The sequence below is a fragment of the Aulostomus chinensis genome, chromosome 11 (assembly GCF_037954235.1).
Source record: "Aulostomus chinensis isolate RoL2024-O1b breed Wild chromosome 11, RoL_Achi_v1.0, whole genome shotgun sequence".
NCBI lineage: Eukaryota > Metazoa > Chordata > Actinopteri > Syngnathiformes > Aulostomidae > Aulostomus > Aulostomus chinensis.
In genome coordinates, this window is record NC_141330.1 from 27,668,744 (window position 1) to 27,696,146 (window position 27,403).

The window sequence follows — 27,403 nt, forward strand, 5'->3', positions numbered from 1 at the left end:
TGTGCAGGCTGGTGGGCTTGTCTGCTCCTCAAGCTCAGCTCCAGGTCTGCAGCAGGAATCTGAGGTATGTCTGATATGTGAGGGAGACAATGATCTGTGGTGTCGCCCTTCTTCAGGCAGGAAATCAGGGAAGGCTGGAGTGGATACTGTACCTGTGTGTGTGTGTGTGTGTGTGTGTGTGTGTGTGTGTGTGTGTGTGTGTGTGTGTGTGTGTGTGTGTGTGTGTCAGAGCCACTACAAAGTTGGCATCAGTGACATTGTTTACATGCCACGATGGAAACATGTCACTGTCAGTAAAGATGTCAGGAATGATGTTGTGGTGTGTGTGTGTGTGTGTGTGTGTGTGTGTGTGTGTGTGTGTGTGTGTGTGTGTGTGTGTGTGGCTGAGAGAGAGGTGTATTTAGGTTGTCTAGCAAAAAGTCCAAACATTTCCAAACGTTTCATGTCCTGACCCTCAAACAACCCTTTGGCCTGGATATATATCCCTACTTTCTAAAAGTGTTCTAGGACAGAAGTACACACACACACACACACGCACGCGCACACACACGCACACACACGCACACACACACACACATACACACAGGCGCGTGCACGCACGCATGCACACACACATTTAAGTCATTTTGGGGTATTTGGATATAAACTAGAGCTGGGCTAAACCTAAACATGACTTATGACCCAAAAATCACCATTTTATCATTGGGGGAATTAAGTGTCCCCGAAAATTGGCTTAAGTCTCTCTCACACATACACACACAGACACACACACACACACACACACACACACACACACACACACACACAGAGTACTCTGTTTCCTGCGATGATCTCCCTTGAGACCAGAGAAGGAGTCTCTCGGCTCTGCCCTCTCCCTCCTCCACCTCGTGGGTTTCTCAAGACAGTCTGAGACATTTCGAACTAGACCGTCACATTCCAACATTTGTGTGTGTGTGTAGACGTACAGAGAGACAGAGGCGGAGAGACGATCTAGCCCAGTTTGAGTGGCTCAGACTCAGCAGCAGGGGACGACCTGGTAGGCAGAGACATTCAGCATTGTTGTTGTGGTCAGTTATAGTACGGTCCTAAATTAGCCTGCAGGGCGTGGCAGGGCTCGCGTGTTCTGCCTGAGTGGAGGGTTACACTGGGGATTGGAGTGAGTCGAAGAGCTGGCGCTGGGTCAGGCAAAAGGCTTGTGGTCATGAAGGGGGACGGCCAACTGGACGGGGACGCTTACACTGGCTGGCTTCTTCGGTGTGAGAAGAGATCTGCATCGTTGCTTTGTGAAAGACCCAAGTTCATTCGTGACGGTTGTCATGTCAGAACGGACCGCACAGTCAGTGTTGGTTCATTGGAGGTGGTACGGGCGCCTTCGTACCGCTGGTCTGTGGTGCACCAGTGTGGTACGTTACACACCTGTGACTGCAGGCCTGGAGTTGTGTTATTGTCTAGAGGTCAGAGGTCAGACTGGTAGCTCCCCATGAGCTTCCAGGCCACCACAGTTTCACACAGATTATCAAGAACAGAAAAACCTGCCATCACCTCTGCAGCTCAGGTGCACCGGGGTTTTAACACGCGGCCTCAGAGAGAGGGGGGGAGTGAGACTGGCTCTGGTTACAGTGAAATCAGTTCTTAAACCACCGATGACAGTGTCCAAACGTCCAGAATTCCTTAGAGAAGCACACGTCTCTCACACTCTGCACGTGTGACAGTCCTCCTCCAGCCCTGTGTTGGTTTGGAAACAGCTCCACCTCTTCAGGCGAGCCTGCGAGTCCTGGAGGACGTGCAGTATTCCCATAACCTTCTCCATCACAGGAGATCTAAAGAGCAAAGAACGAAACTGAGACAATACCAGGCCTGGCAGAAGGACCTCCTGAGGCATGCCCGGCTGAATCCTGTTTGAAAATACAACCCCCCCCCACACACACACACACACACACACTCAAAAACATTGGGAAGTTCCACATGTCAAAAACAGGAAGTGTAGGCCTGCGGAGCTAATCCCAGCCCTCCAGCTTCCTTTCAGGGGTTGTTTCAACGCCACCTCTGGTGATCACAGGGACCTGGACGTTACATCAAAGTACTGCAGTTTTTCCTGTACTGACTCATATCAACCTAACGCTAATTAACGCTTTCATCTATTTAAATTGGTATTTGTAGATGCAGAATCAGAATCCTGTAAAGTTTACGCTAACAAGTTCGAAAACTTCAGGTTAAGTCCATTAATTAGATTCAACACTGAAGTATTTTTCCCAAGCATCATAATGTCCAACATGCTAGTATCAATCCAACTGTAGTTTACTTTAAATGTACTACTTCTTGGAACTAAATCGGTCCATTTTACACTTCGACGAAAGTGTAGATACACTGTGAAGAACATTACAAGTTCTGAGTCCACAGCGAGTTTGCAGGTGATAGAGCGCAACACAACCTTTCAATTCATTGAAGTACTCTTTGAATTATACTTCAAGTCAACTTATAGATATACTTTATACTCAGTACATAAGAAGTTCCTGAGTAGTTCACACCAGTAACACCAGTTTCAGGTGCTGCTCAGGAGCATCTCAGTCCGGACTCTGGATGGTTGGAGTTCTTCACGCCACAGTCGTGAGCACCGAGTCACAGCAGCTTCGGGTCTTGTTTGCCGCGCCGGTCCACTGCAGATGTTAGTGCACCTTGAATTTGCTCTCCATGCTTTACTCACATGAAGTGGGATTATGGTCCAGATGGAAAAAGTCCCAGACACCCAGAAACTGGGTGTGATAACAAAATGGTGTCATAAACGTGAACTGGGAACCAGCCATGAAAACTGGGGCTCTCCCAGAGAAATCTGGAGGGACGGCAACAGTCTGGGTTTGGGCTGGAACACTTCAGGTTCAGGAGAAGATCCTGGTTTGGTGAAAACGAGCATTGTTTTGACAAAAGTGAGAAGCCAGTAATGAGTGACAGGGAGTTTCTCCCCTGGCTGGCCTGGTGCAGACACCAGCCTGTGGCTTGTCCACATGCGTCAGTTCCAGCGCTGGCATTTACGACCCATCTCCCTCTTCTGGGAGGACCTGCTGATTAACAGATGTAAACTAGTTAATCGCTAAGTCGAGTTCAGTAATTTGTTATTCATGGTCCTTGACAAATAGACCAATAAACTGACTTAAACGAAACTAAAGCAACACCAGGAGGAGGATTTAATCTCGACTGGAGCTGAAACCAGGTTGTTTTAGCGGCCAGCTAATGAAACGCTAGCTGATGGAAAACATCTGCAGCTGATCGGCTTGGACAGGTGAACCTCTTAAACATGATGGTTGTTGGGGATGTCATGATATTCAAAGGTCACAGTACGATGTTTAGTATGATATTTCAAATAAAAAGAAGAGGTGGATGTGTTGGCGTTGAATAAGCAACAAAATGACACTGACCATTGGAGCGTGTGCATCATCCCTGATGGCTGAACGGGATGCCGCCCTGTGGCTGCTTGTCTCTGGCACTCTCACCAGCTGATGGTTCATGTGTCAGATAAAGGACGGAGGCGTTCAGTACGTGCAGCACCCTGACAAGTGAAGGTCATGTGATATGATCAAACGCTCCAGAGAGATCATGTGGTTTCATCTGTGACCGTAGACCTTCGTTTTGTGGGCTGCTTGTGGAAGTTTGTTTTGATTGGAGCAAAACTCAGCAGGCTTCGTCATTCCATGTTCACAGGTACATTTGTGAGTCCCATGTCAGACTGAAGCCCCACGCTAGTGCAGTCGCCTTCCAGCGTGTCTGTGAATATTACAGAACTGTAAGAGAACACGTTGAAGAAAATCTGAGGTGCTGCCAAACATGACACACCCAACGGAGCAGTCAGGGCGAGTCCCACTCCAGAAAATGCAGCTAAAGAGAACTTGATGTCACTCCAGTGGGACGACGTGCGTGGGACTTCATAGCAACCGTGAGATCTGGACTGACGGTTATGAAGGTTCTGGACCTAATCCTTTCGTTTCCTTTTTCATGGCTTTGCGCTTTAGCTCGTCTTCTTCGGAATCTGGGTTTGTTGTTTCGTCTGTGGTTGTGATAAATCCCTTGTTAAAGGAAGCCAACCAGATGATTTTTCAAACAGTCATTAAATGGAAGTTGGGGTTTCCGCGCCTACTGAGACACCCTGGGCTCAGGGATAGAGTGCTCCTGGACCCCGGTGACCATGTCCAAGTGTCCTTGAGCAAGATACTGGACCCATAATTGCTCCTGATGAGCAGGTTGGCGCCTTGCATGGCAGCCTCACCATCAGTGAGTGAACGGGTGAAAGAGACGACACTGTAAAGAGCTTTGAGTGCTGCTAAGGTAGAAAAGCGCTCTATAAAATTGAGTCCATTTACCCTGAAACCACCAACAGTGCTACTTATGTGGAAAGTGCTAGAACGATCTCATACGGAGGCTTTGACACGCTCCCAAGCCACCTGTTACACGCACCGATGTGTTTTCACTCTGACTCACGTGTGATGTCTCCCTCTGCCACCGCATGCAGATGCAATGAAGAACATCCTCAGTTCGTGCCTCTCTACCTTCCTCTGAACATTACTTGACATGAATTGTTGCAAATGACGGACAGATGCCAGTGCCACTCAGGTGGGATGTTTGTGCTTGCAGAGGTGAAGGACTACGAGCCTGCGTACGGTTCCAAAGTGCGAGAGCACCCCTGTGTGGAGAGCATGAAGGACAACGTGCTGCGAGACAGAGGGAGACCTGAGATCCCCAACTCCTGGCTCACACACCCGGTGAGTCGTGCAGGATGCAGCTGCTGAACACATAACGCATCAGGTTCTTCCAGAGTTGAGAACTTCAGAAACTTTGCTAAACAGCGAGCGCATTTCTCAAAACATCTTGTAGAAACAGCAAAATGCAGTCGTTGACCTGCAAATTCCTGTAACTTGCTCAAAGTCCTTTATCTCTATAAATACCGAGGTCAGGACCGTGTCAGCGTCTCAGAGGGATGAGTTCTTGTCTCAACATTTAGTCAAGACAGTCAGAATGCTTCACCATGTTGTCCCTGCAGCAACACTGTAGTTTTTCCGGAACAGGAAGCAACAACCAACACAGACTGTATGTGTAGAAAAGGACAGCAAGAATACAGGGTGCTCAGAAAGAGCCGTCCTGAACGAGAGGCATGCAACCTCGTCTGGATTCCAAAAAATTCAGTCCTGCCTTTATAAAAACATCCATGCAAGTCAGATATGTCCAATTATTTATCCGTCCACTTCTACAAGTGCATTCACTCCTGAAGAAATATACATTCATAGCTCCTTTCATACCCAGCATACATTCAACATTTGCATACGTTCCAAAATTCCTTCATACCTTTCATAAAACATCCATGCACCAGTCAAGACTGTCCGACCGCTCGTCCACCACCAATGCAGGATGCAGTCAGTCCTGATAAACGCACATTCATAACTCCGTTCATTCCCACACCCACCTTCACCCACAGCAGTACATTCCTTCCTAGCTACATTCAGACACGCATCCCTTCATCATTCAGCATCACGTTCAGTCCTCAGTAGACGGTGCATGCATGTCTTCATTCAGACCCACGCGTTCAGCCAGTCACACCTTCCTGCTGTCATCCACGTCTTCCCCGTTTCTCATTGATGAGGTAATGAATGTTGGTACCTGTTGTGTTGCACAGTGGAACCTGTACCTCCTTCCTGAGTTCATCAGTGGTTAGTCAGACAAAAGAGTCTCCGCCTGTCTTCTTGAACCCTACAATTCTACAATTTCATTTAGCAGACGCTTTTGTCTAAAGCGACGTACAACACAAGCAAGAAGTCAGACTGAAGGATCAAAGAGCTCCTGGGGGTTGAGGAGTGTTGGTCTTCCCATAATTTCGCCTCCTGTCTTAACCTTGATGTCTGTTTGGCTCCCAAACCAACACTAACACCACAACCAGGAATAAACTCTATTGTTGCCCTGTAGAAGAGAAGCATGATGGTTTACAAACCCCAAGCACTCTTAGTCCTCGCAAAAAAGTGGCGGCGTTGATGAGTTCAAGCGTGTTGGTGTGCTAACTCACACCACTAGCGATGTAGACTGCTAGATATTTAAAGCAGGTCACCTGCTTGATGTGAGAACCGTGGATGGGGACAGGGCTTTCATTTCCCACTGATCCAGGATCCACCAGCATTTCTAGGGCCTTCGTTGCGTGAATGCAAAGTTGGTGTCCATCTACCAGGAGCCAAACTCGTCCACTGCTGCCTGGGGGACAGTGTTGGTGTTTTTAGTGAGGAGACGGAGAATGACAGTGTCGCCAGAGAACTTGACTGTGTGTTGGTTAGGTTCAGAACTGACGCAATCTTAGGTCTACAAAGCAAAAGAAAAAGGTGAGCTGACGCACCTGTAGGGGGCGCCAGTGCCACAGACTGCAGAATTTGACAGTGCAGAGTTGGATTTCACCTGCTGTGACCACCTAACCAGGCAGGGGTTTACCTCTAGCTGAACTAATAAGAAGGATGTCTGGCTGGATTCGATTCAAAGCAGACCTGAAATCAACAAAAGCAGTCTGGCGTACGCCACAGGGTTTTCCAGATGCTGAAGAGTGAAGTGCGTTATTGTCGATATGGCGTCACTTGTGCTTCGTTTGTTTTGTATGCATACTGATGTTTATCTAACATGGGTTCTACTTCTGTACGGAGTCGGGCTAGGGCTAGGGTTAGGTGCTAACCACTGGACAATAGTCATTGTCCTCCTGGGGAAATGCCACTTTGGCTACTGGAATTCTAACTGACTCTGTCCAAAGTGTCGGTACCGTGTGTGTGTCTGTTGACTGCTGAAATTATTGATGCCAGACAGGAGAGAGTTCTTTGGCAAAGGCTTTTAGGAAAAAGGCAGACAGCTTGTCAGGGCCAGTGGCTTTGTTCCTCTGGGCTCCTACGGACCCTCGCTACAGAGTTTGGTTTTGACAGTTGTCCCGCTTCACATCACAATTCCGTTCTCTGGCACCGCAGCACGTTCATTGATGTTGTCACTATTAAAACGCATGCAAAAGTCATTCCGTTCATTGCCCCTCGCTGTTTGGTTGTGCGGGGCTTCTTCTTGGTGATCTTCATGTTGGATCGTGACAGATCCTGGTCTGCCCCCTCCCTGTGTCGCTGCCGAGCTGCTTTCATTTGTGTATGGAGGTCTTCTTGTGCAGCTCAGGCTCCTGCTTTACCTCCAGGTTTAAAAGCTGCTCTCTTTCTATCAGTGCAGTCTGTCATGCTTTTGTAGCGTATGTTTGTTGTTGGGATACGGTTGGACAGTAGGCAGGAAGACAGAGTCCACGCAGAATGAACAGTACAGGGGAGGAAACTCTGACTCGCTGCTGCTCTTCTTCCTGGCTGTTGTTCATTTCCTCATTGTTCTTCCATTGTGTAGAGACCTTGTAACGCTTGTGTTGTGCTCCGTGTTGCTTGCATGAAGGAAACAGCAGTTTTGAGCAGAATCATTGGCATGAAGATTCAAACCCTGAGAAGTCGCTGTCCTGGTGCTCCAGACTGGATGACGATGTTGAACCAGTAGTTCTGAGAAAACCTGCAAGTTAGAAGACAGTTTCAGTGTTTTTTCTCCCCTGATGACAAGATTCAGGCGTATCTATCATGACTGGAGGGAAAATGTCTCAGGATGTTGTGTCCTTGAACACGCCGGCGCTCGCAAGGCGGGACTTGATCAAACTTGCTGCCTCACAACCGACACTTAGTGGAGCAGGACGTCCACTTTTGGTTAAAAACAGCAAACGCCAGGAGTCCACTTTTGTATTTGTGAGGTCTTCAGCTGACATCACTCTCCATCACAGGAGGGAGCCAGAATCAGCGCCAGAGTCCAGTCTGAATGGAGACAGCGCCCTCTGGTGGGCCTCACAAGGCTGTCTTCAACACTTTTTGCCTTGGTGGAAGTTGTGGCTCAGATATTTGAACAGACAAACAAGCAGAAACTCGGTGTGACTGTATTATGATGTCAGCGGAATAAATGATTCATTCAACACACACACAGAAGCGTCAGCTTTCAGCTGGAACTGAGTGAGACGAGCTCGCTCCGGTTCTCCAGGGGCGCCGTGTGTACGCACGAAGGAAGCAATGTGTGTCAGGTTTATGATGAGCTTGTTCCTCTTTTCTTCACCTCAGTCATTAAGACCGAGGTTTTATTTTAGTGTTTTATTTTTGTGTACATGAATAAACGCTCCCTTAGGTCATTGTTTTGCATTCTTAAAGAGCCACAGCGCCGAGTCTCACGGCAGAAGTGGACGGAGGGAAGTGTCGTTTGGTGACCTCAGCTATGGAATCACTGTGAATATGGAAATGAAAAATTCATGACAACAACATTTAACTCTGACTGCCAATACATCCTGTTATATATTTGTCACGTGACCTGACCCAGAGGGAGCCTCTGGCTGTGATAGGATGTTAACAGACGGGGAGGTCGTTGCTGGTGATGATGTCAGTGACGCAGAAACCTAAAAGCTGTCCGGTCTGGTTACATGTGTGTCTGCATGTCTCCTTCCCCAGGGTGTTGCCGTGTTCTGTGCCACCATCATGGAGTGCTGGGACCACGACCCCGAGGCTCGTCTCACTGCTCACTGTGTCGCTGAGCGCATCTCTGGGGTGGAGGACGAGATGGACAAACTGTCCAGCCGCAGCTCCTCAGCAGAGAAGATCCCAGACGAGCTGAAGATCCCGATGGTGGAGGTGGAGCTCCCCGGGGAGGAGGTCAAAATCTCAGAAATAGAGAACATCATAGCTGTGGACTGCTCGGAGAGCGACAAGAAATGAGAGGAAGCTCAAAATCATCATGGACTCTGAGGGAAGTTTTTCTAACGCGAGCACTTCCTTTACTGTGATGGTGAGTGACAGTGATGGACAGTGAGGATGAGGAGCTGAGCTCCCGTATTACAGGACTTTGAGCCAGACTGGGTCACAGTGTCGCACCTAATTCTTGCTCAGCACGGAGGCCTTTTAGAACAAACTCTTTGTGATGTTTCTGGGCTTCACCGCTTCGAAAGTGTAACAATTCTGCCTTAACTGTTGAAAAGCTAAAGAGCCAACAAGCCAAAGTAAACTGGAAGCTTCCAAAGACGCACCGAGCTAGAAGACAAATTTGGCCGAAAACGGGCATCTCTCTCAGTAACAGGTCGCTCTCTTCAGGAGACACAAGCAGGGCAGTAAACGCTACACAGTCAACGCGCACTTTACCATGTGACGCGGACTCGAGGCTTCCCTCCGAGACACGCGGGCTGTCGACTAACTCCCGTCTGCAGCCTCCAGGTAGCTGTAAGACGCTGCAGGGGGCAGAAGTGTGTGTGCCCCCCAACCATGACCTCTCCTGAGCCCCAGCCACCAGGCTTTAAGCAGGCGAGGCTAGTTTGTGATGTCACATCCAGTCAGATGTTGGGATCTTTCACAACATAAATTGCTGTAAAATCTTTTCTCAAATTTGATCCCCAGTGAACCTTCTGAGCTAACTGGATTCAGTTGATCACACCTGAATCCACCTCACTGGCTTCATGTATGTGCGTGTGCCCTCACCAACAGCGGTCAGAGCAACGCTGGCGGCTCCTGAACAGGTTAGCGTGGTGCTGCTATGGCATCAGACCTGGAGGGAGAGAAGGTTTGTCTTCATGGGAAAGATGTTTCACTCGTCTACCGACTGGCTTTGACTTCTACGTCGATCTGTTGTTCTGATTGGCTGAAGTCAGACGGTGGTAAATGCCTCGTCCAATCAGCTGTGCAGCTCATCTCTAAAGTGCCTGACCTTTCACCGTGTCACCAGCAGACTTCCAGTTGAAAACATCTGGAGAGATTCCATCACGTGAGCTGGTTCTGGTTCCTGTCCTCCCCCACTGTTTGCTGTGATCGATGACAAGTTGCCCCCCCCCCCTTCCTTCTGTCTAGTTAGCATTGCATTAGCAACAACCGGTAGCAGTCATAGGTATGTGGGGTCGCCAGCTCAGACGATCAGTCAGTCCAGCCAATGATTCACTATGCGGTTGCTCAGGTTGCTAACGTGCTGGGCCGGTTCTAGCATCGTTACGTGGTTTTTAAAAAGTATTAAAAATGTTAGAGGCAAATGTTGTTGATGGTCCCTGATAGCAGGGCTGAAAGGCTGCAGTGGAGACGTTTCTCTGGCGACTGCAGCCTCCCCTCAGGCCGGGTTGTAGCTCTGGATCAGACAGACCCCTTGGCGGGCGAGGCTGCAGTAGCAGAGGGGCCTCGCGTGTCGCTGTGAGGCTGCGCGGGAGGGAGAACCCACGTCCGTTCTGAGTTGGGAGGATCTGCTGTCATGAGAACGTGTTGGACGCTTAAGGACCTTCAGATGTGTGTCATGTTATATGTACATGTATGTTCTCATGTATTTGAAATGTTTGCATTCAGGAGAGCTCAGAGTGGTGCTTTGATCTTAACACTAAAGACGATGTTCACACACCAGCAGGACACCAAAGAAGTGTGTGTGTGTGTGTGTGTGTGTGTGTGTGTGTGTGTGTGTGTGTGTGTGTGTGTGTGTGTGTGTCTTGCCCAGCTATTCTTTCAAATTTCCAAATAAACAAGCACAATGTACAGTCAGTAACTTTACACAAGCGCTCAATCATCCAAAAAGGGAAAGTAATCCTTCTACTTGTCTTTGAGTACAAAGATTGACTTCAGAGATGTTTGCATTTACACGTTCCTTGTCTGTATCAAACGGAGGGAAATGCCAAAGATCTTTTTCATTGCCTTATATACAGAATGTCATGTAAAATATTGTAAATCTGTTATTAAAGATATTTCTGGGATTCCCAGTATTCATTCGTTTTTCCCACATATTCAGACATAATGTTGAAATTATTTTCCAGTCAGCAAGCTGAGGGCTTTAACGTTAAGCTCCGCCTCCACAACCTTCCTCTCCTCATTCTTCTGCCTTCCAAGGTCTTAGAGTCAGAGTCAGAACAGCGGGACAAAAATACTTACGAAACCTAAGAATGTCATGAAATTCATGTTAAATAAATAATTATTTTTAGATACAAAGACATCGAATATTGAGTTAACGAGATGGTTTTTTTTAGCCTCCTGTGCTCATCAGCGTCCCGCTTGTCCCCTCCCTTGAGGACTGTCGCCGGCCTCCGCTCCGCTAGGTGGCGGTGTCTGGAAAAAAACAACAAATGAACCCGGTCCTAAGGAAGCGGTCTTGGATCTGCAGCTCCGCCTGTCCCTGGGTCCTCCCCGGTCGTTCTGCTGTGTTGTCATTGGTCGCCGTTGCTGTCCGTCACGTGCCCTCGGGCCGGGGGTTGGGCCTCCCCCGGAGCTGCCGGCACCTGTCTCACGGTGATTGGCCGCCTGTCTTCCTGCTCCGCGTTGCTCCCGCTCTCCATTCAGCCGAGGAAGGAGGAAATCTGGAGCGGAGGCGCATGGTTTCCTCCAGAATGCTACCGAGCCCCGCTGCTATGTGACTCTCTGGGCGACTCCAGCTAGTTTCTGTTCGCGGCGGGAAGGTTCGGAGGTTTGGCGGGTGCACCAGGAAGGTTCCCGGGACCGGAGCGAGACGGAGATAGGAACGGGGGCTGTTTGTCTCCTGCGTGACACCGCCTAGCTCACCTCGCTTGATTTCCTCCTCCGGACCGACGTGTAATATGGCGAATATGACTGAGCATCAGCCGGGTGTCGACAGCAAACTCAAATCGTCCCTGAACTCCGGAGCGTCGTACTCGGGGAACGGGCGGAGCGGTTCGGCAGCCGCGGAGAGAGGCAGCGACGCCGGGGCAGGAGGCGGAGGTTTATCCGGGGGCCTGTCGCAGCCGGCCGGATGGCAGTCCCTGCTGTCCTTCACCATCCTCTTCCTGGCCTGGCTGGCCGGCTTCAGCTCCAGGCTGTTCGCTGTCATTCGCTTCGAGAGCATCATCCACGAGTTCGACCCCTGGTGAGTTGGAGCCGCCGTCTTCTGTTCGGTATGCTGCTGCTTACACACACGGACTGGGACGCTCCTCGGGAGCAGCGGGAGGTCCAGCAGGGGCAAACATGCACCAAACCACGGCTGTCAGGGTAACCGCGATATAGGAGACGTCGTTTGACAGAGCTGACGTCAGCTGGAGGAGGGAGAGTCAGGCGGACTAGAGCAGGGCAGGAAGCCGAACCAGGAAGGAGCGAGAACACATGGCGGCGCGTGATGCTGGAAGCGACACCAGCTCACACAACCTCGCGCTCAGCAGGCGCGGCTACCGGGCGGTGAGCGCGGCAGCATCCGGGGTACTGGTGCATCAGTGCGAATCACCCAGAACGAACACGTAGACATGAGAAGGCACGGCCCCACCTGCACCTCCATCACCTGTAGCACCATCACCTGCACCTCCATCACCTGTAGCACCATCACCTGCACCTCCATCACCTATAGCACCATCATCTGCGACTCCATCACCTGTAGCACCATCACCTACGCTACATCACCTGCACCACATCACCTGTAGCACCATCAACTGCAGCACAATCACCTGCACCTCCATCACCTATAGCACAATCACCTGCACCTCCATCACCTATAGCACCATCACCTGCGCTACATCACCTGTAGCACCATCACCTGCGCTACATCACCTGTAGCACCATCACCTGCGCTACATCACCTGTAGCACCATCACTTGCACCACATCACCTGTAGCACCATCACCTGTAGCACCATCAACTGCACCACATCACCTATAGCACCATCACCTGCACCACATCACCTATAGCACCATCACCTGCACCTCCATCACCTGCGGTACCATCACCTGCACCTCCATCAACTGCAGCACCATCACCTGCACCACATCACCTACTGTATAGCCCCATCACCTGCAACTCCATCACCTGTAGCACCATCACCTGCGTTACATCACCTGTAGCACCATCAACTGCAGCACCATCACCTGCACCACATCACCTGTAGCACCATCACCTACACCACATCACCGGTAGCACCATCACCTGCACCTCCATCACCTATAGCACCATCACCTGCACCTCCATCACCTATAGCACCATAACCTGCACCTCCATCACTTGTAGCACCATCACCTGCACCTCCATCACTTGTAGCACCATCACCTGCACCTCCATCACTTGTAGCACCATCACCTGTACCTCCATCACCTGTGCCACATCACCTGTAGCACCATCAACTGCAGCACCATCACCTGCACTACATCACCTGTAGCACCATCACCTGCACTACATCACCTGTAGCACCATCACATGCACCTCCATCAACTGCAGCACCATCACCTGCACCACATCACTTGCACCACATCACCTGCGCTACCTCACCTGCACCACATCACCTGTAGCACCATCAACTGCAGCACCATCACCTGCACCACATCACCTGTAGCACCATCACCTACACCACATCACCGGTAGCACCATCACCTGCACCTCCATCACTTGTAGCACCATCACCTGTACCTCCATCACCTGCGCCACATCACCTGTAGCACCATCAACTGCAGCACCATCACCTGCACCACATCACCTGTAGCACCATCAACTGCAGCACCATCACCGACACCACATCACCTGTAGCACCATCAACTGCAGCAACATCACCGGTAGCACCATCAACTGCAGCACCATCACCGGTAGCACCATCAACTGCAGCAACATCACCTGCACCACATCACCTGTAGCACCATCACCGGTAGCACCATCAACTGCAGCAACATCACCTGCACCACATCACCTGTAGCACCATCACCTGCACCACATCACCTGTAGCACCATCAACTGCAGCACCATCACCAGTAGCACCATCAACTGCAGCAACATCACCGGTAGCACCATCACCTACACCTCATCAAATGCAGCACCATCACCTGCACCTCCATCACCTGTAGCATCATCACCTGTAGCACCATCAACTGCAGCACCATCACCTGCACCACATCACCTGTAGCACCATCAACTGCAGCACCATCACCGGTAGCACCATCACCTGCACCTCCATCACCTGTAGCATCATCACCTGGATCAGGTGACCAGGATCAGTAGACAAATCGTGAGACTCGTTACGCGGCATGATCTCATCCCGCTTCTTTTGTTCCAGGTCCTTCCATTCGTTGTGTCTGCTGATGCTGATATTGTGTGTCATGGTTTTTTATGGTTTATGATTCTGGCTACAATGATGATGATACCTTGAACCTCTCAGCGGACCGAAAATGAGAACCAGGTGGACCCCCATATGAGGGGCTTGACGGCGTCTAAACAGACGTGTCACAAAACAAAGATGAGGGTCACTTCCTGCCTAAGGTCCAGATCAGGAAGTCAATTCTCGCTGCTGTGTTGAGTCACTTATGGCCGCTTGTACTCGTACTAACCAGTACTCCATGTGTGCTCCACAGCTGGTGTGTACACACGACCTCATAGAACTTTTGCTCCCTTGAGGTACCAAAACACTTCAGTTCATGTGGGTGTTGGATCCTGGTTTGTGTGTTGAGGGGTTCGTGTCCTTCATGGTTCACTTTTGTGTTGGGAGTTTCCCCTGGAGTCCCTTCATCTTACTGGTGTATTCGGGGCTAAAGGAGCGCGTTTGCTGAGGTTTGGCTCATGCTAACATGGTCAGCCTGCTTCCTGACGTCTGACTGCTCCGGTAGCGTGCTGGATTTCATGTACGCACATGCATCAGCGTGGGCTCCTCCTCCGTCCCCCTCGCTCAGCAGCGTTTGTCCAGCCGCACTGAGACAGCTGTCATGTCAGCCTGGAAGGGTTCCCGCCGCACACCCCGGCTGAGAACGTGGCCTTTCTCTGTGTTGGGTTGGTCAGTGTTTCGGTGAGCTGATGAATTACACTTGCAGTTTTATTTTAACTCCAAAGCTTTATTGAACAAAGCGGACCTGCATGCTCATCAAGTTCAAACTCCAGATTTGAGTTTGTGAAGTTCCCCAGATGAAACAGACTAAACAGGCTGGCGGTGACGAACCGAGTGGAGGCACTTCTGCTCTCGCCATCACATCATTTGTTTGATTTGAAACCTGCACCAGCAGCACACCGGCTGCCAAACATTCTGCCATTGTTCTGTCTGAAGTCCTTCTGGCTGGCCGAGCCGGCATCGCATCAGAGAAGCAGTTAATGGTTGTTCTGGGACCAGCAGGGTGGAGCGAACCTGCCAGCCTGGTGTCAGCAGGCTGGGGAGAAGAGGGCCGATTATCCCACAGTGTCATTGTGTCACCGGGTGGAGGCCTGACATGGAGTGGAGTGGCACGTTCACATGCACTCCTTCATCGCTGCGTCAGGCTGCTGCTGCTGCCAGGCTGCTGCTGCCAGGCTGCTGCTGCCAGGCTGCTGCTGCCAGGCTGCTGCTGCCAGGCTGCTGCTGCCAGGCTGCTGCTGCCAGGCTGACTGTTTCATTATGATACCTGGAGGGGGAGTTCACATGCTTTCCTCTCCACAGTTTTTAATTTCTCTCGCTCTCCCTCTCACCATGAGATCATAGTGCAGCAACGTTTTAAGACAGTTGTCTTTGTTGCTGCTACAGTAATAATAATAATAATAATAATAATAATAATAATGATAATGATGCAGATTTTCTCTCAACTCTGAGCAGCACCCGTCAGATGTGTTCTGGGCTTTGTCACCAAGTGCAGAAACAGAATGAGGAGGATATGAGACACAACCACCAGAGTCATTCAGCCTGTTTCACAATACGACCAGAAACCAGGGCCCCTGTCCACAGGGATCATGTGACAGCATGTGACTTGCGTGCAGTTACAGTCAGGTGACATCAGCGACCAGCTTTTTAACGTTGCTCTAACTGACTGCATGTAACGCTTTCGTAGTCCTGTTGGAGTCTGTTACTTCGAATTGTGGTGAAAAAAAAAAAGATCTTTTGATGTGGCAGCGCATCCTGACACCCCTGTTGCTCAAGTGGTTTGGTCCGGGGCAGACACCAACATAAGTGGAGCAAACACTTTAACGTTTCTCTCTGTTGTAAAGACGTCCTGTGTTTGTGACATTTAGCCGAATCTGATCGTGGCGGCGGAATGTCCCACTGCTCCTGAGCTTGCCTGAGGTTTGAGATGCTAACGTGGAGGTGCACCAGCTCTAACAGCCCCGCCCCCTTTATTTCTGTTGCAGGTTCAATTACAGGTCAACTCGCCATCTCACCACTAACGGTTTCTACGAGTTCCTCAACTGGTTTGATGAAAGAGCCTGGTACCCTCTGGGTAGGATAGTAGGTGGCACTGTAAGTAGTTCTTGTTTGGTGTGTTGGGGGGGTGCAGAGACATGCAACCCAGTGTCAAAGATTTGTAGCTTTCTTCGTTCTCTTTTGGCTGCACAGACTGACCAGTCCAGTCAAGCAGAGACTCTGGTTTGTGTCGTCTGTCTGAGTGACTCAGCTCCTCTCCTGTCTGCCGCCCTCCTCAGGTGTACCCAGGTCTGATGGTCACGGCGGGACTCATCCACTTTGTGCTCAACCTGCTGCACATCACTGTCCATATCCGGGATGTGTGTGTGTTCCTGGCACCGGTGTTCAGTGGCCTGACCTCCATCTCCACCTTCCTGCTGACGAGGGAACTGTGGAACCAGGGGGCGGGGCTGCTGGCAGCCTGCTTCATCGCCATTGTCCCAGGCTACATCTCCCGCTCTGTAGCCGGCTCCTTTGACAACGAAGGCATCGCCATCTTCGCCCTGCAATTCACCTACTACCTCTGGGTAGGAGTCTAGACGCTGTCTGCAGTGTTGTGTGTGTGTGTGTGTGTGTGTGTGTGTTAATGCCTCCCTGTATGACCTGCAGGTGAAGGCTGTGAAGACCGGCTCGGTCTCCTGGACCATCGGATGCTGCCTCTGCTATTTCTACATGGTGAGACAACAACAGCGTGTTGGATTTCTGCTGCTGTGGCCGCTGTCGGGGCTGTTGGTCGGGCAGGAACTGGCTGGGTCTTGATTGATTTGATGATCATCATCATCTTTGATGCATTCCTGCCTGGCATTGACTAGAATTTTGCATTTTTTAACTCTTAAAAAGGAAACTATGAAAATGCCGTTGACCCTGTTCCAGCATCAGCTTCCCAGCCGCACAACCGCCTGTTTCCTGTGTGCGCTGGCACACGTGTGCCCGGTGCGCACAAACAGTCATGTGATACGGCTGGACTACAGCAGCCATGATCAGGGGGTCCATTCTAATCAATGGGGCTGCTCCACCAACCACCGGGCCGGTGTGGTTACTTATGTTCACACACGGCTAAAACAACAGAGACTCCACAGAAGTACGTGGAAAGCAAATCAGATCAAAAACACACCTGAAACGCACCTACCAGGGCTCTCGTGACGTGCTGAGCGCTCTGGTTACGAACCCTTGAAATAGCAAAGTGAGTGAGGCTGAATCCGCCCTGAACGCACCACGCCACCCCCCTGGCATGTGACAGCTCTGAAATGGGCCGACTGCTGCTGAATGCAGGTCTGTGGTCTGCAGGGTCTCAACAAGCACGTTTGCTGAAGTCGGCAGTCAGTGATGCACGCGTCCCCCCGTGCAGAGGTTGAATGTCATTTCTGCATCTTTGATTTACAAAGGAAATGAAGTCAGCTATGTGCTCCACAGGTTTCGGCGTGGGGGGGTTACGTCTTCATCATCAACCTCATTCCTCTTCACGTGTTTGTCCTGCTGCTCATGCAGCGCTTCAGCAGGAGAGTCTACATAGGTGAGAAGCAGCACACACACACTCACACACACGTACACAACAACAGTCCTACATTACCCATGTTTGCATTAGTTGAAGGTCATGAGCTCATGATTTGGAGGTTTGTGATTGGGCTCAGTTGACGTTTGTCAGTGTCATCCAGGACGAGCAGCAGGAAACACTGCTCCTTAGCAGCTGATGATGTGACGGATACCAGGGTTACACTTCCCCTGCTGACCACAGGATGGCAGGAGGAGTCGTCCGATTAGAGCCTCCTCCCTTCTGATTAGCAGCCCCAGCTGCTGTTGCTCAGCTCGGGCCTCCAGGCCTCTGAGGTGGCAGCTCGTTCAGCAGAACAGAGACTTTTACCAGAGGGATGCTGGGTGAGAGCTGAACGTGCTCACATCCAGGTGGGTTTGTAACGGTGTGATTTCTCCCTCCAGCCTACAGCACCTTCTACATCATAGGGCTGATTCTGTCCATGCAGATCCCTTTTGTGGGCTTCCAGCCGATCAGGACCAGTGAGCACATGGCTGCAGCAGGTCAGTAACCAGCCACCAGGGATTCTGGATTGAAAGAATCCAATAGAACACAAAGAAAGCCTTTTCTGCAGGCCTGTGTCGTGCTACAGCGACCATTGTTGTCCTGATGTCGCACTGCCTGCCTTTGAAGGGCTCCAGGCGCTTCTCTTCCTCTGCTCATGTTTCCTTCCATCAAAAGTTGTAAAGCTGCGGCTGAGGAGCCAACCAGCAAGCAGATGAACCGAAACCATGAAGTATTTGATTTGGAGTAAAAAGATAACGTGAAAATAGTTTGTTTTTTTTAAAAAGGCAGCGGCACAAGCCTACTTTAATATCAAAAGAAACTACAGCCTCCTTGAGGCACTGCACACGTCACTATCAATCATTGCCAGCTGAATGGTCACCGACTGAACCTCAGCTGATTACTGGCATGACTTCGATGTTCTTGATCAGACAGGAGGCTAAATTCTGAAATAGATGTCAAATACAGAGAAGAGCCTCCCGACATGCTGCCAGCACGGAGGCCGTACGATCATTTCCTCGCAGTTCACGCCTAATGTTAGCGTTGTGCTCTTTCTATTGCTAACCATTGTATTTGTACTTCAGTTACTATCAGAGTGGTGTTCATGGGTGAGGATGATCTGAACAATGTGCTGTCTGAACCTGTCAGAGGCTACAGTTGCATTGAGCTGTTGCTATTATTCATTAGCAACCATTAGCTTTCCATCAGAAAGCAGCCCCCTCAGCATGGCTGTTCAGCTCCTCCGGTCCTCCAGCCCAGACCAGCCCAGAGCTGCTGACCCAGTCCTGACCCTCGTCTTGCTGCTTTGTTGGTCCCACAGTGTTAGAGACGCTAACGGAACCAAGCCTCGCGTTTCTGACGTTCCTCTGGTTAATCAGCACATTTTCCCAACTGCATTTTTGAAACAATTATTTCACCTCTGATGTTTCATTCAGGTAAACTTAGACTTTCATTCTGTACCTTTTCTAAAGTTGCGTGGATGAATTATTTTTGAAAAACTATGTTTTCTTCAAACAGTTGTGTGTCACACCTTTAAATCACATTTGCAAACCTGATGAATGTCAAATCGCTCGATGTAGAAAAACAAGTTGAGATTTTCCAACTTCCCGTTCAGCTCCATCACATGGCTCTAAGCCGACTCTCTTGACTTGGTTGTTCCAAGCGAAGTAAAATCTGGTCAACTGGACGTAAGTGTATCTTGAAGACGTTTCACCTCTCATCCGAGAGGCTTCTTCAGTTCTAGTGAAGAGTGTGGAACGACTGTCGTTTGGGGAGGCCAGGTGAGTCTCGGGAGGGTCGTTTCCACCACAATAGCACTGACCACTCCCACATAGGTTTATAAGCTGGAGTTTCCACACTCTTCACTAGAACTGAAGAAGCCTCTCGGATGAGAGGTGAAACGTCTTCAAGATAAACTTACGTTCAGTTGACCAGATTTTACTTGGCTTCGATCTACGATGACCTGGATGAATGAGAACCTACACAGACATCTTGACTTGGTTGTGTTCTCCACTCAGCACAGATCTTAACACTGGTCTTGTCTGTGCCATATCTCGGCAGGTGTGTTTGTGCTCCTGCAGGTCTACGCCTTCCTGCAGTACCTGAAGGACCGACTGACCCGGCAGGAGTTCCAGACTCTCTTCTTCCTGGGGGTCTCTCTGGCTGCTGGGGTGGTTTTCCTCTCCGTCATCTATCTGACTTACACGGGTTGGCCCACTTTATTTTTAAGGAAGTTTTTATTTTGAATATTCCAGACGGAGCCCCTAAGTGTTTGTGTGTGTACTGGCACAGGGTGTCTGGAATCTTTCCACCCCAGACCCCTGAATACTTTATGGTATGGTTAAAAAAAGCAATTGAAAAAGTTTCCTTGTTAGAACAGCTCTTCATTTTTTACTCAAGATTAGAATCCACAACCCATCGACTGCAGAGACATGAGAAGAGCACAAGGAGCTCCTCATGTCTCTGCTTGTAGATCGTTAGCAGGATAACAAACACTTCACCATTTTCATTCAATTCCCAATATGGAAAATTATCAGCAATGGAACCAGAAGCATTACTTGGACCTGTATGGAAAGATAGGGGCATGTGTACAGTGTGTAATTATTTCAGAGTGGCTGGTGCGGTTGTGCGTCTGCGTTGGCGGAGCCCAGCCACACCTCACTGCAGCCCCCCGTCACAACCACTCAAGCTCTGTAGGGAGCAATCACATGATCAGTACATACCAGAGAAATCCTGCCATCCAGTTACACCTGACACTGATGCCTGACATCACACACACACACACACACACACACACACACACCAGTAACGTTCCCCCGCAGCTCATGTTTGTCTCAACATTCTCTACCAGCGCTGTTTGGCTGATTCCTTGTGTGTCTTGCTCACTGTCAGGCTACATCGCTCCGTGGAGTGGGCGCTTCTACTCCCTCTGGGATACAGGGTGAGTCAGCCGTCACTCAGCCTACGTAGATAATGCTGCTTTTCTCCTCGACCCCTGATAACCCACCGCCTCTTGGATCTGTGCTACTAACCAATAATCAGATATCCCAGGCTCCTCTGGGATGTTTCACCTCCGCCTGTCCTCCATGTCATCCACAGCTATGCAAAGATCCACATACCCATCATAGCGTCGGTGTCGGAGCACCAGCCCACCACCTGGGTGTCCTTCTTCTTTGACCTTCACATCCTGGTGTGTACCTTCCCTGCAGGCCTCTGGTTCTGCATCAAGAACATCAACGACGAGCGAGTCTTTGGTAAGCGAGAACACGCTGTGTCAGACGGAAACGAAAAACCTGGCAAAGTAGTTGTAGAGTACAACACAGTCGTCAGTCTAGAGTGCGTGCGTGCGTCCCTCTAATTCTCTCCTGTTTGCTCCCACTGAGTTAGACTCAGTATCGAATCGTAGTTGTTCATCTTTGATCACCTGTAACACGTACCTGTCCGTCTGCCTGCTTCTGTCACCAGTGGCTCTCTACGCCATCAGCGCCGTGTACTTTGCCGGCGTGATGGTGCGTTTGATGCTGACTCTCACTCCAGTGGTGTGTATGCTCTCGGCCGTGGCCTTCTCCATCGTCTTTGAACACTACCTGGGTGATGACATGAAGCGTCAGAGCCCGCCAGCCGATGACAGCAGTGACGAGGACGACAGGAAGAACGCCGCTAACCTCTATGACAAGGTCAGAGGTCATAGGGCTGTTAGGGTGTGTTGTGCCTCACACAGTCAATACGATACTTCTGATATTACGAGGAAGTCACATCTGAACACATCAGCCGCAACAATCTCACTTGTTCTGCAAACAAAAAAGAACGAATGTAAATTAACTTTCACTTGACTTCTCTACACGGACTGAAGACGTAGGGTTGCTCCCTCGGGACAAGCGACAACAATCAGATGGAAGGAGAAGAAAAGCATTCTTTCATCCGACATTCAGGCTCGACCCACTGAAGAGAGATTGTTGCTGGTGGCTTCGCGCTCAGTACAAAACCCATCGGTGGATCTAAAACCTGCTCTTAAAATGGGTTTCTTGTTCTGTCACATTGTCACGAGGAACATTTTCAAGTCATCGGATCTGCTGGTGTGTGTGAACTCAGGCTGTAAGCTCAGGACGCTCCTCGCCACATGGGACGGATGTCCACTGCTTTCTCGAGGCAGTTTTACTAACCAGTCACAGGTCTCTGCAAAGACATGAGGAATGAAACACTATAAAACCAGCAACAGCAGTCAAACGTCGCAGGATGCTACGTTAACATGGAGAATGGGCCTCTGGAGGTTCTGCTAACACTGCTGTGTCTGCTTGCGCCCCCTGCAGGCCGGTAAAGTGCGTAAACACGTATCTGAGCAGGAGAAGGCTGAGGAGGGTCTGGGTCCTAACATCAAGTCTATTGTCACCATGCTGATGTTGATGCTGCTCATGATGTTTGCGGTCCACTGTACCTGGGTGACCAGCAACGCCTACTCCAGCCCCAGTGTCGTGCTGGCATCCTACAACCACGACGGGTGAGTTTAGCCGCTGTTAACAAGGCGGTCAGTTGAGATCCATTCTTTTCCTCTTCTCTTTTGAATATCTGCTGCTGCCCAGTAGAGTTGAGTCTGTCCAGCTTGAAGCGGCAAAAAGTACTTAGCAACAATCCAGCAGTATGGCAGCTGTCCGGATGTAGCAGACGATGAGTGACTGCACTCACACTGACAGCTCAGAGCCTCTCAGGCTCACAGCTGGGAATTGTTGGCAGCCGTGCAGCGAACACACACTCACACATTCACACAGCAATGAGGACGTTTGGGGTTCCATGTCTCGCCTCGAGGAGCCACAGCTACTCCTAAAAGCAGCGTTACACTGATCGACGATGCTGCACCGTCAGGTCACACCGAGTTGAACCCGTGAGTTTGATCGTAGCCACTTAGCCTCCACACTGATGAATGCCCTGCGTGTGAGTGGTCGCACGATGGGTTTGTTTGGTGAATGACTCCTGAAGCGTCACGGTCACGCAGTCGAGTTCACAACACTTAAATTAAGTCACATGCAGGCGAAACTGTAAAGTCCCTTTGTTTGATTCTGTGTAAATAAGCAAAGTGTCTGAATGGTGATGTCATGTTACAGCTCTGAGGAATCTCTGTGTAAACGTGTCTCCAGGTGGGAGATTGGCATCTTAACTCAGAGGTCAGAGGTCAGTCTTTCCTGGCACAGAAGGGTCATTATTTCAGGGAATAATCCAGGAGTGAAACTATCTGCACGGGCCAGTCGTCATAATGAAAACGTTTGATTGGTGTGTGTGAACTGACTCTGGGTTCACTGAGACGTTCCAGTGTTTTTCTATGAAACAGGAGTGCTAGCATGCATACTGAACCGCCTCATGACTTAACGTCTTTCCCTGCCAGCTCCCGTAACATCCTGGATGACTTCAGAGAGGCCTACTATTGGTTGAGGCAGAACACGGACGAGCACGCCAGAGTGATGTCATGGTGGGATTATGGCTACCAGATAGCAGGCATGGCTAACAGAACGACGCTGGTGGACAACAACACCTGGAACAACAGTCACATAGCACTGGTGAGCGCCACCGCCGACTCAGTCCACCGTCCACGTTCGATTTGAAGCCTTTAAATGCAGATACGCGCCCTCGATTCTGTGGCTGTCCAGAGAGAGAAGCCCTGATGAGTGCTTCCAGGGCGGGACTTGGCTCCTGTGGGGTGTCAGGTCATCTCCTACCTGACTTGTGTTGAGTGGAAGCCATGTTTTTGTTGCTGCAGGTGGGTAAAGCCATGTCCTCCAATGAGACTGCAGCCTATGAGATCATGCGATCGCTGGATGTGGACTACGTCCTGATCATCTTCGGTGGGGTGATTGGCTACTCAGGAGATGACATCAACAAGTTCCTCTGGATGGTGCGGATAGCAGAGGGCGAGCACCCCAGAGACATCAGGGTGAGAGAGCCGTCACTCACGCACTCAGTTGTTATTGATTCGTGTTCGTCAGGTGACGTGTTCCTCTCATGGCCTCCTGTCAAATGTGTCAATGCAGGAAAGCGACTACTTTACGCCGCAGGGAGAGTTCCGGGTGGACAAGGCTGGCTCGCCCACCCTGCTCAACTGCCTTATGTATAAAATGTCTTACTATCGCTTTGGAGAGATGCAGGTAAACGCCGTGACCGTGTCCCTCCCCCTCCGGCTGCCTGGCAACACAAAACACCTCACGTCTTCATCCTTTTTCCTCTCTGCTCAGCTCGACTTCCGGACGCCACCAGGCTTTGACCGGACACGTAACGCTGAGATTGGCAACAAGGACATCAAACTGAAGCACCTGGAGGAAGCCTTCACCTCGGAGCACTGGCTGGTCCGGATCTACAAGGTCAAGAAGCAGGAGAACAGGGACCGCGTGGAACACAAACTGAGAAGCACAGACACGGTCAAGCAGAAGTACACGTCCAAAAAGGTAAGACGTGCTCCTCCTCACGGCCCAGACAACGTCCAGGTGTTCGTTCACTCTTGTCAGCGGGGGGGCAGCCTGTGTGTAATCCCACCTCGCTGCTGAGCAGCTGCTGGTGCACGCGGCTGATGAAGAAGATCCATACCGACGTTCCTCTGGTTCCACAGAGGGAAGCCGCTCAAGGGATTTCAGGCTTCTCAGAAAAGAAATGTCACTTCAGCCAGTTTGACCGTCTCAAGGAGTGAGAGCATCGCACGTCCCACTCACAGAGGCTCACTCTGAAGCATTCCCAGCAGCACATGTAGGGACGCCCGCCTGAACCAGAACTGCACTCAGTGAAGCTGAGGGAGTCTGGACTGATCGCAGGACATCAAACTGTCCCATAATGTCACGTGACAAATGAGAATCATCTTCTCTGAGGGGCGGACTCAGTCTCACCTCTGTGTCTCACCTCCATCTCTCACCTGTGTCTCACCTCCATCTCTCACCTGTTTCTTACCTCCATCTCTCACCTGTTTCTCAACTCCATCTCTCACCTCTGTGTCTCACCTCTGTGTCTCACCTCTGTGTCTCACCTCTGTGTCTCACCTCTGTGTCTCACCTGTGTCTCACCTCTGTGTCTCACCTCCATCTCTCAGCTGTGTCTCACCTCCATCCCTCACCTGTGTCTCACCTCTGTGTCTCACCTGTGTCTCACCTCTGTGTCTCACCTGTGTCTCACCTCTGTGTCTCACCTCCATCCCTCACCTGTGTCTCACCTCTGTGTCTCACCTCCATCTCTCAGCTGTGTCTCACCTTCATCCCTCACCTGTGTCTCACCTCTCTGTCTCACCTCCATCCCTCACCTGTGTCTCACCTCCATCTCTCAGCTGTGTCTCACCTCTGTGTCTCACCTGTGTCTCACCTCCGTGTCTCATAGAGATTCTGATCTGTGAATTCCACCCAGAGCACTTTTCTTTTTTTTTCGTTCATACTTGCGTTACTTGTTTGAAGATTCTACACTCGTGTCATCTTCAACCGCTGATCCAGGGTCAGGTTGTGGAGGTTCCAGCAGTGAACCCAAAGTCCCTGTTCGCTGACCACGTTGACCAACTTTGACTGGGGGATCCTGTGGAGATGTAGTCCCTCCCCCTGGTCCTGGGTCTGCCCCGCCACCTCCTCCCTGCTGGACGTACCTGGAACTCCTCCCTAGGGAAGCGCTCTGGTGGCGTCCTCACAAGATGCCTGAACCACCTCAACTGGCTCTGAACTAGCGGTTTCACCAATGAGGAGCTCCTCACCTCATCCCTCAGGGAGACACCCCTCCAAAGAGATGTGTTTTAAAACAGTGTAATGAACGAGAGCGGCAACATGATTGAGGAGTGTTGTTGAAAAAAAAGTCTGATTCAGGTCAAACTGACCCTAAAGTTTGACTGTGTTTTGTCTCGTATCTGCAGACAGCCAAGAGGAAGCGGGGATACATCAAGAACAAGCTTTCCCTCAAGAAAGGCAAGAAACTGACCAAGAGATCATTATAGAGCGTCCTTCATCATCAGAGACACGCTGGACGGACGAGGAGGACATCTACACCACTCACAACTCCACAGATCAAGCAGCAGACGTGCATCCATCACCATGAACAAGGAACCTCAACATCTTCACCTGAATGACGGACGTGCTATCACCTAGGAAACGAGATCGCCTTGAACCCCAGCAGGCGTTAGCCTTGATGAGCAGGGTGAAGGACCTGGACTGTGGGAGGTGACAGCTCGTCTAAGACCCCCCTCGTGCTGGTCTGACCCAGAGGAACAGTAACCTTTGATTTGTCCCTTTGTTATAGCGAGAAGAACAATGGGACTCTGAGGCGGCTGAGCGCCCATCGCCCAGACAGACAGCGTTACACCGCTCATGTCTGAGTCGGCTAAAAACCAAAATCTGCCCACAGCCTGATTTGAAAATCACCGAACCGCCGTTTGCCCTGTTGGACTTCACGTGCCACGCCTTCAATGTATGAAGAGACGGGCAGAGAGGAAGTGAAGGTGAAGCCGCCCAACATGCACCTGCTTCAGTCTGAGGCAGCATCAGAATCCACCTCTGAGCTTTACACCCACAGCTCCCCTTCTCCCTCCACCTGGTCAGCTCCACAGGGATGAGGTGTGCTTGTAGGCCAGCAGGAAGTTAGCATGTCACTGATGAGATATTTTTGTAGTCCAACAGGATGTTAGCATCTCCATGGCTCCCTCCGTCTAAAGTGAATGTTATTTTTCTTCATGATTGCAGAGTGAAAATGTCGAACTTCTTCCAGTTTCATTTGTCAAGGTCATCTTCACTGTTGAACCACTTTATCGATGCGTGAAGCCTGAATGCAACGGTTAGCAGTGCTCAGCCTTTAGACATGTTAGCAGCACACGTTTTTAAGACTCAGACACTTTGACATGTTTGCTATTTACTGATGGATTTTAGAGCAAAACGCTTAAACATCCTGAGCTCATGTCAACCCCAGACCTGATTTCAGACTCAAGAAACACAACCCCACTGACTCTGAGACGAGGGAACCGGATAATCAAGGACGCTAGTTTGTGTTCATTCATCAGGTGAAGCAAGACGACCAGTGGTTCCTTGCAATATTGACGTCTCCGCTGTCAAGCTAGCAGTGAAATGAAAACACGACCTGAGGAAGTCCTCAGTTTGTGCTGTGGGATCATCCTCCAGGAGTCCTCTTCATCCTGTGAGAACCGACTCTGTCTGTGTTGGTCTGGAGAACCAGGAGGAGGAGAAGCGGTCAGTGAGTGTCTTTATTAGCAGGACACTGGAGGCTGAGGTGGGACATGAGAAGATTTCATTGTTTAGCTTCAAGGTTTCTTCCATCAATTGTAATGATCTGGATGCAGACGTGAGAATGAAAAATGCCCTTTTGAATAAAAAGGTTGAATGAACCAGTTCTTATTTCCTGAAAATGCAGCTGCACATTTAAATGTTCGTCCCAAACAGTTTTCTATGGAGCCTGTAAATCCAACTTTATCTGTGCAGCAACAACATACGATGCAACACAAAGGGCAGCACAAACACAAACCATCCCACTTCTGGGCCACACAACACGAAGACGGTTGAGGCAGCAAATAAAAGCCACACTGGAGGATGGAGTGAAGGAAGAGGAAAAGAAAGCAATGACAAAAAGGAGAAGATGCCTGAGTGATTCAAACCAGAAGTCAGGATGATGACAGGGGAAATCGTATAGGGAGAACATTCTGAGCATGGAATCAGAATCTGATCGAGTCAACGTGAGTAAAATAAATGACATGAACGAAAGGGGACTTGCAGTTCAGTTTTTCCTTGT

The 27,403-nt window shown here is 50.2% G+C and overlaps 2 protein-coding genes across 3 annotated transcripts in view; both read left to right on the forward strand.

Annotated features, from left to right (window-relative positions):
- LOC147253906 (TGF-beta receptor type-2-like) overlaps nucleotides 1-10,771 on the forward strand; it is a 33,690-nt gene extending 22,919 nt beyond the window's left edge. For both annotated transcript variants that reach the window (XM_086219260.1, XM_086219261.1), the window contains exons 9-10: nucleotides 4,624-4,751; nucleotides 8,511-10,771. In XM_086219260.1, the coding sequence (XP_086075386.1) occupies nucleotides 4,624-4,751; nucleotides 8,511-8,774 (392 nt within the window). In that variant the 3' untranslated portion in view covers nucleotides 8,775-10,771. The remainder of the gene's footprint in view (nucleotides 1-4,623; nucleotides 4,752-8,510) is intronic.
- Nucleotides 10,772-11,311: 540 nt separating this feature from the next.
- Nucleotides 11,312-27,310, forward strand: LOC147253907 (dolichyl-diphosphooligosaccharide--protein glycosyltransferase subunit STT3B-like). The gene is made up of 16 exons (XM_086219262.1): nucleotides 11,312-11,892; nucleotides 16,077-16,185; nucleotides 16,368-16,655; nucleotides 16,738-16,803; nucleotides 17,542-17,641; nucleotides 18,064-18,162; nucleotides 19,724-19,870; nucleotides 20,555-20,603; nucleotides 20,762-20,916; nucleotides 21,128-21,339; nucleotides 21,973-22,160; nucleotides 23,040-23,211; nucleotides 23,412-23,585; nucleotides 23,683-23,796; nucleotides 23,884-24,093; nucleotides 25,524-27,310. Exons 1-16 carry the CDS (start codon nucleotides 11,606-11,608, stop codon nucleotides 25,602-25,604), a joined length of 2,451 nt encoding a protein of 816 aa, XP_086075388.1. The 5' UTR covers nucleotides 11,312-11,605; the 3' UTR covers nucleotides 25,605-27,310.
- The last annotated feature ends 93 nt before the right edge of the window (nucleotides 27,311-27,403 follow it).

Excerpts from the sequence above, each read along its gene's own strand:
- LOC147253907 (XM_086219262.1), top strand. The coding sequence starts at position 11,606 with ATGGCGAATATGACTGAGCATCAGCCGGGTGTCGACAGCAAACTCAAA. Across the intron at positions 22,161-23,039 it reads GCATCCTACAACCACGACGG|CTCCCGTAACATCCTGGATG; the intron begins GTGAGTTTAGCC and ends TTTCCCTGCCAG. Across the intron at positions 23,797-23,883 it reads ATCGCTTTGGAGAGATGCAG|CTCGACTTCCGGACGCCACC; the intron begins GTAAACGCCGTG and ends CTCTCTGCTCAG.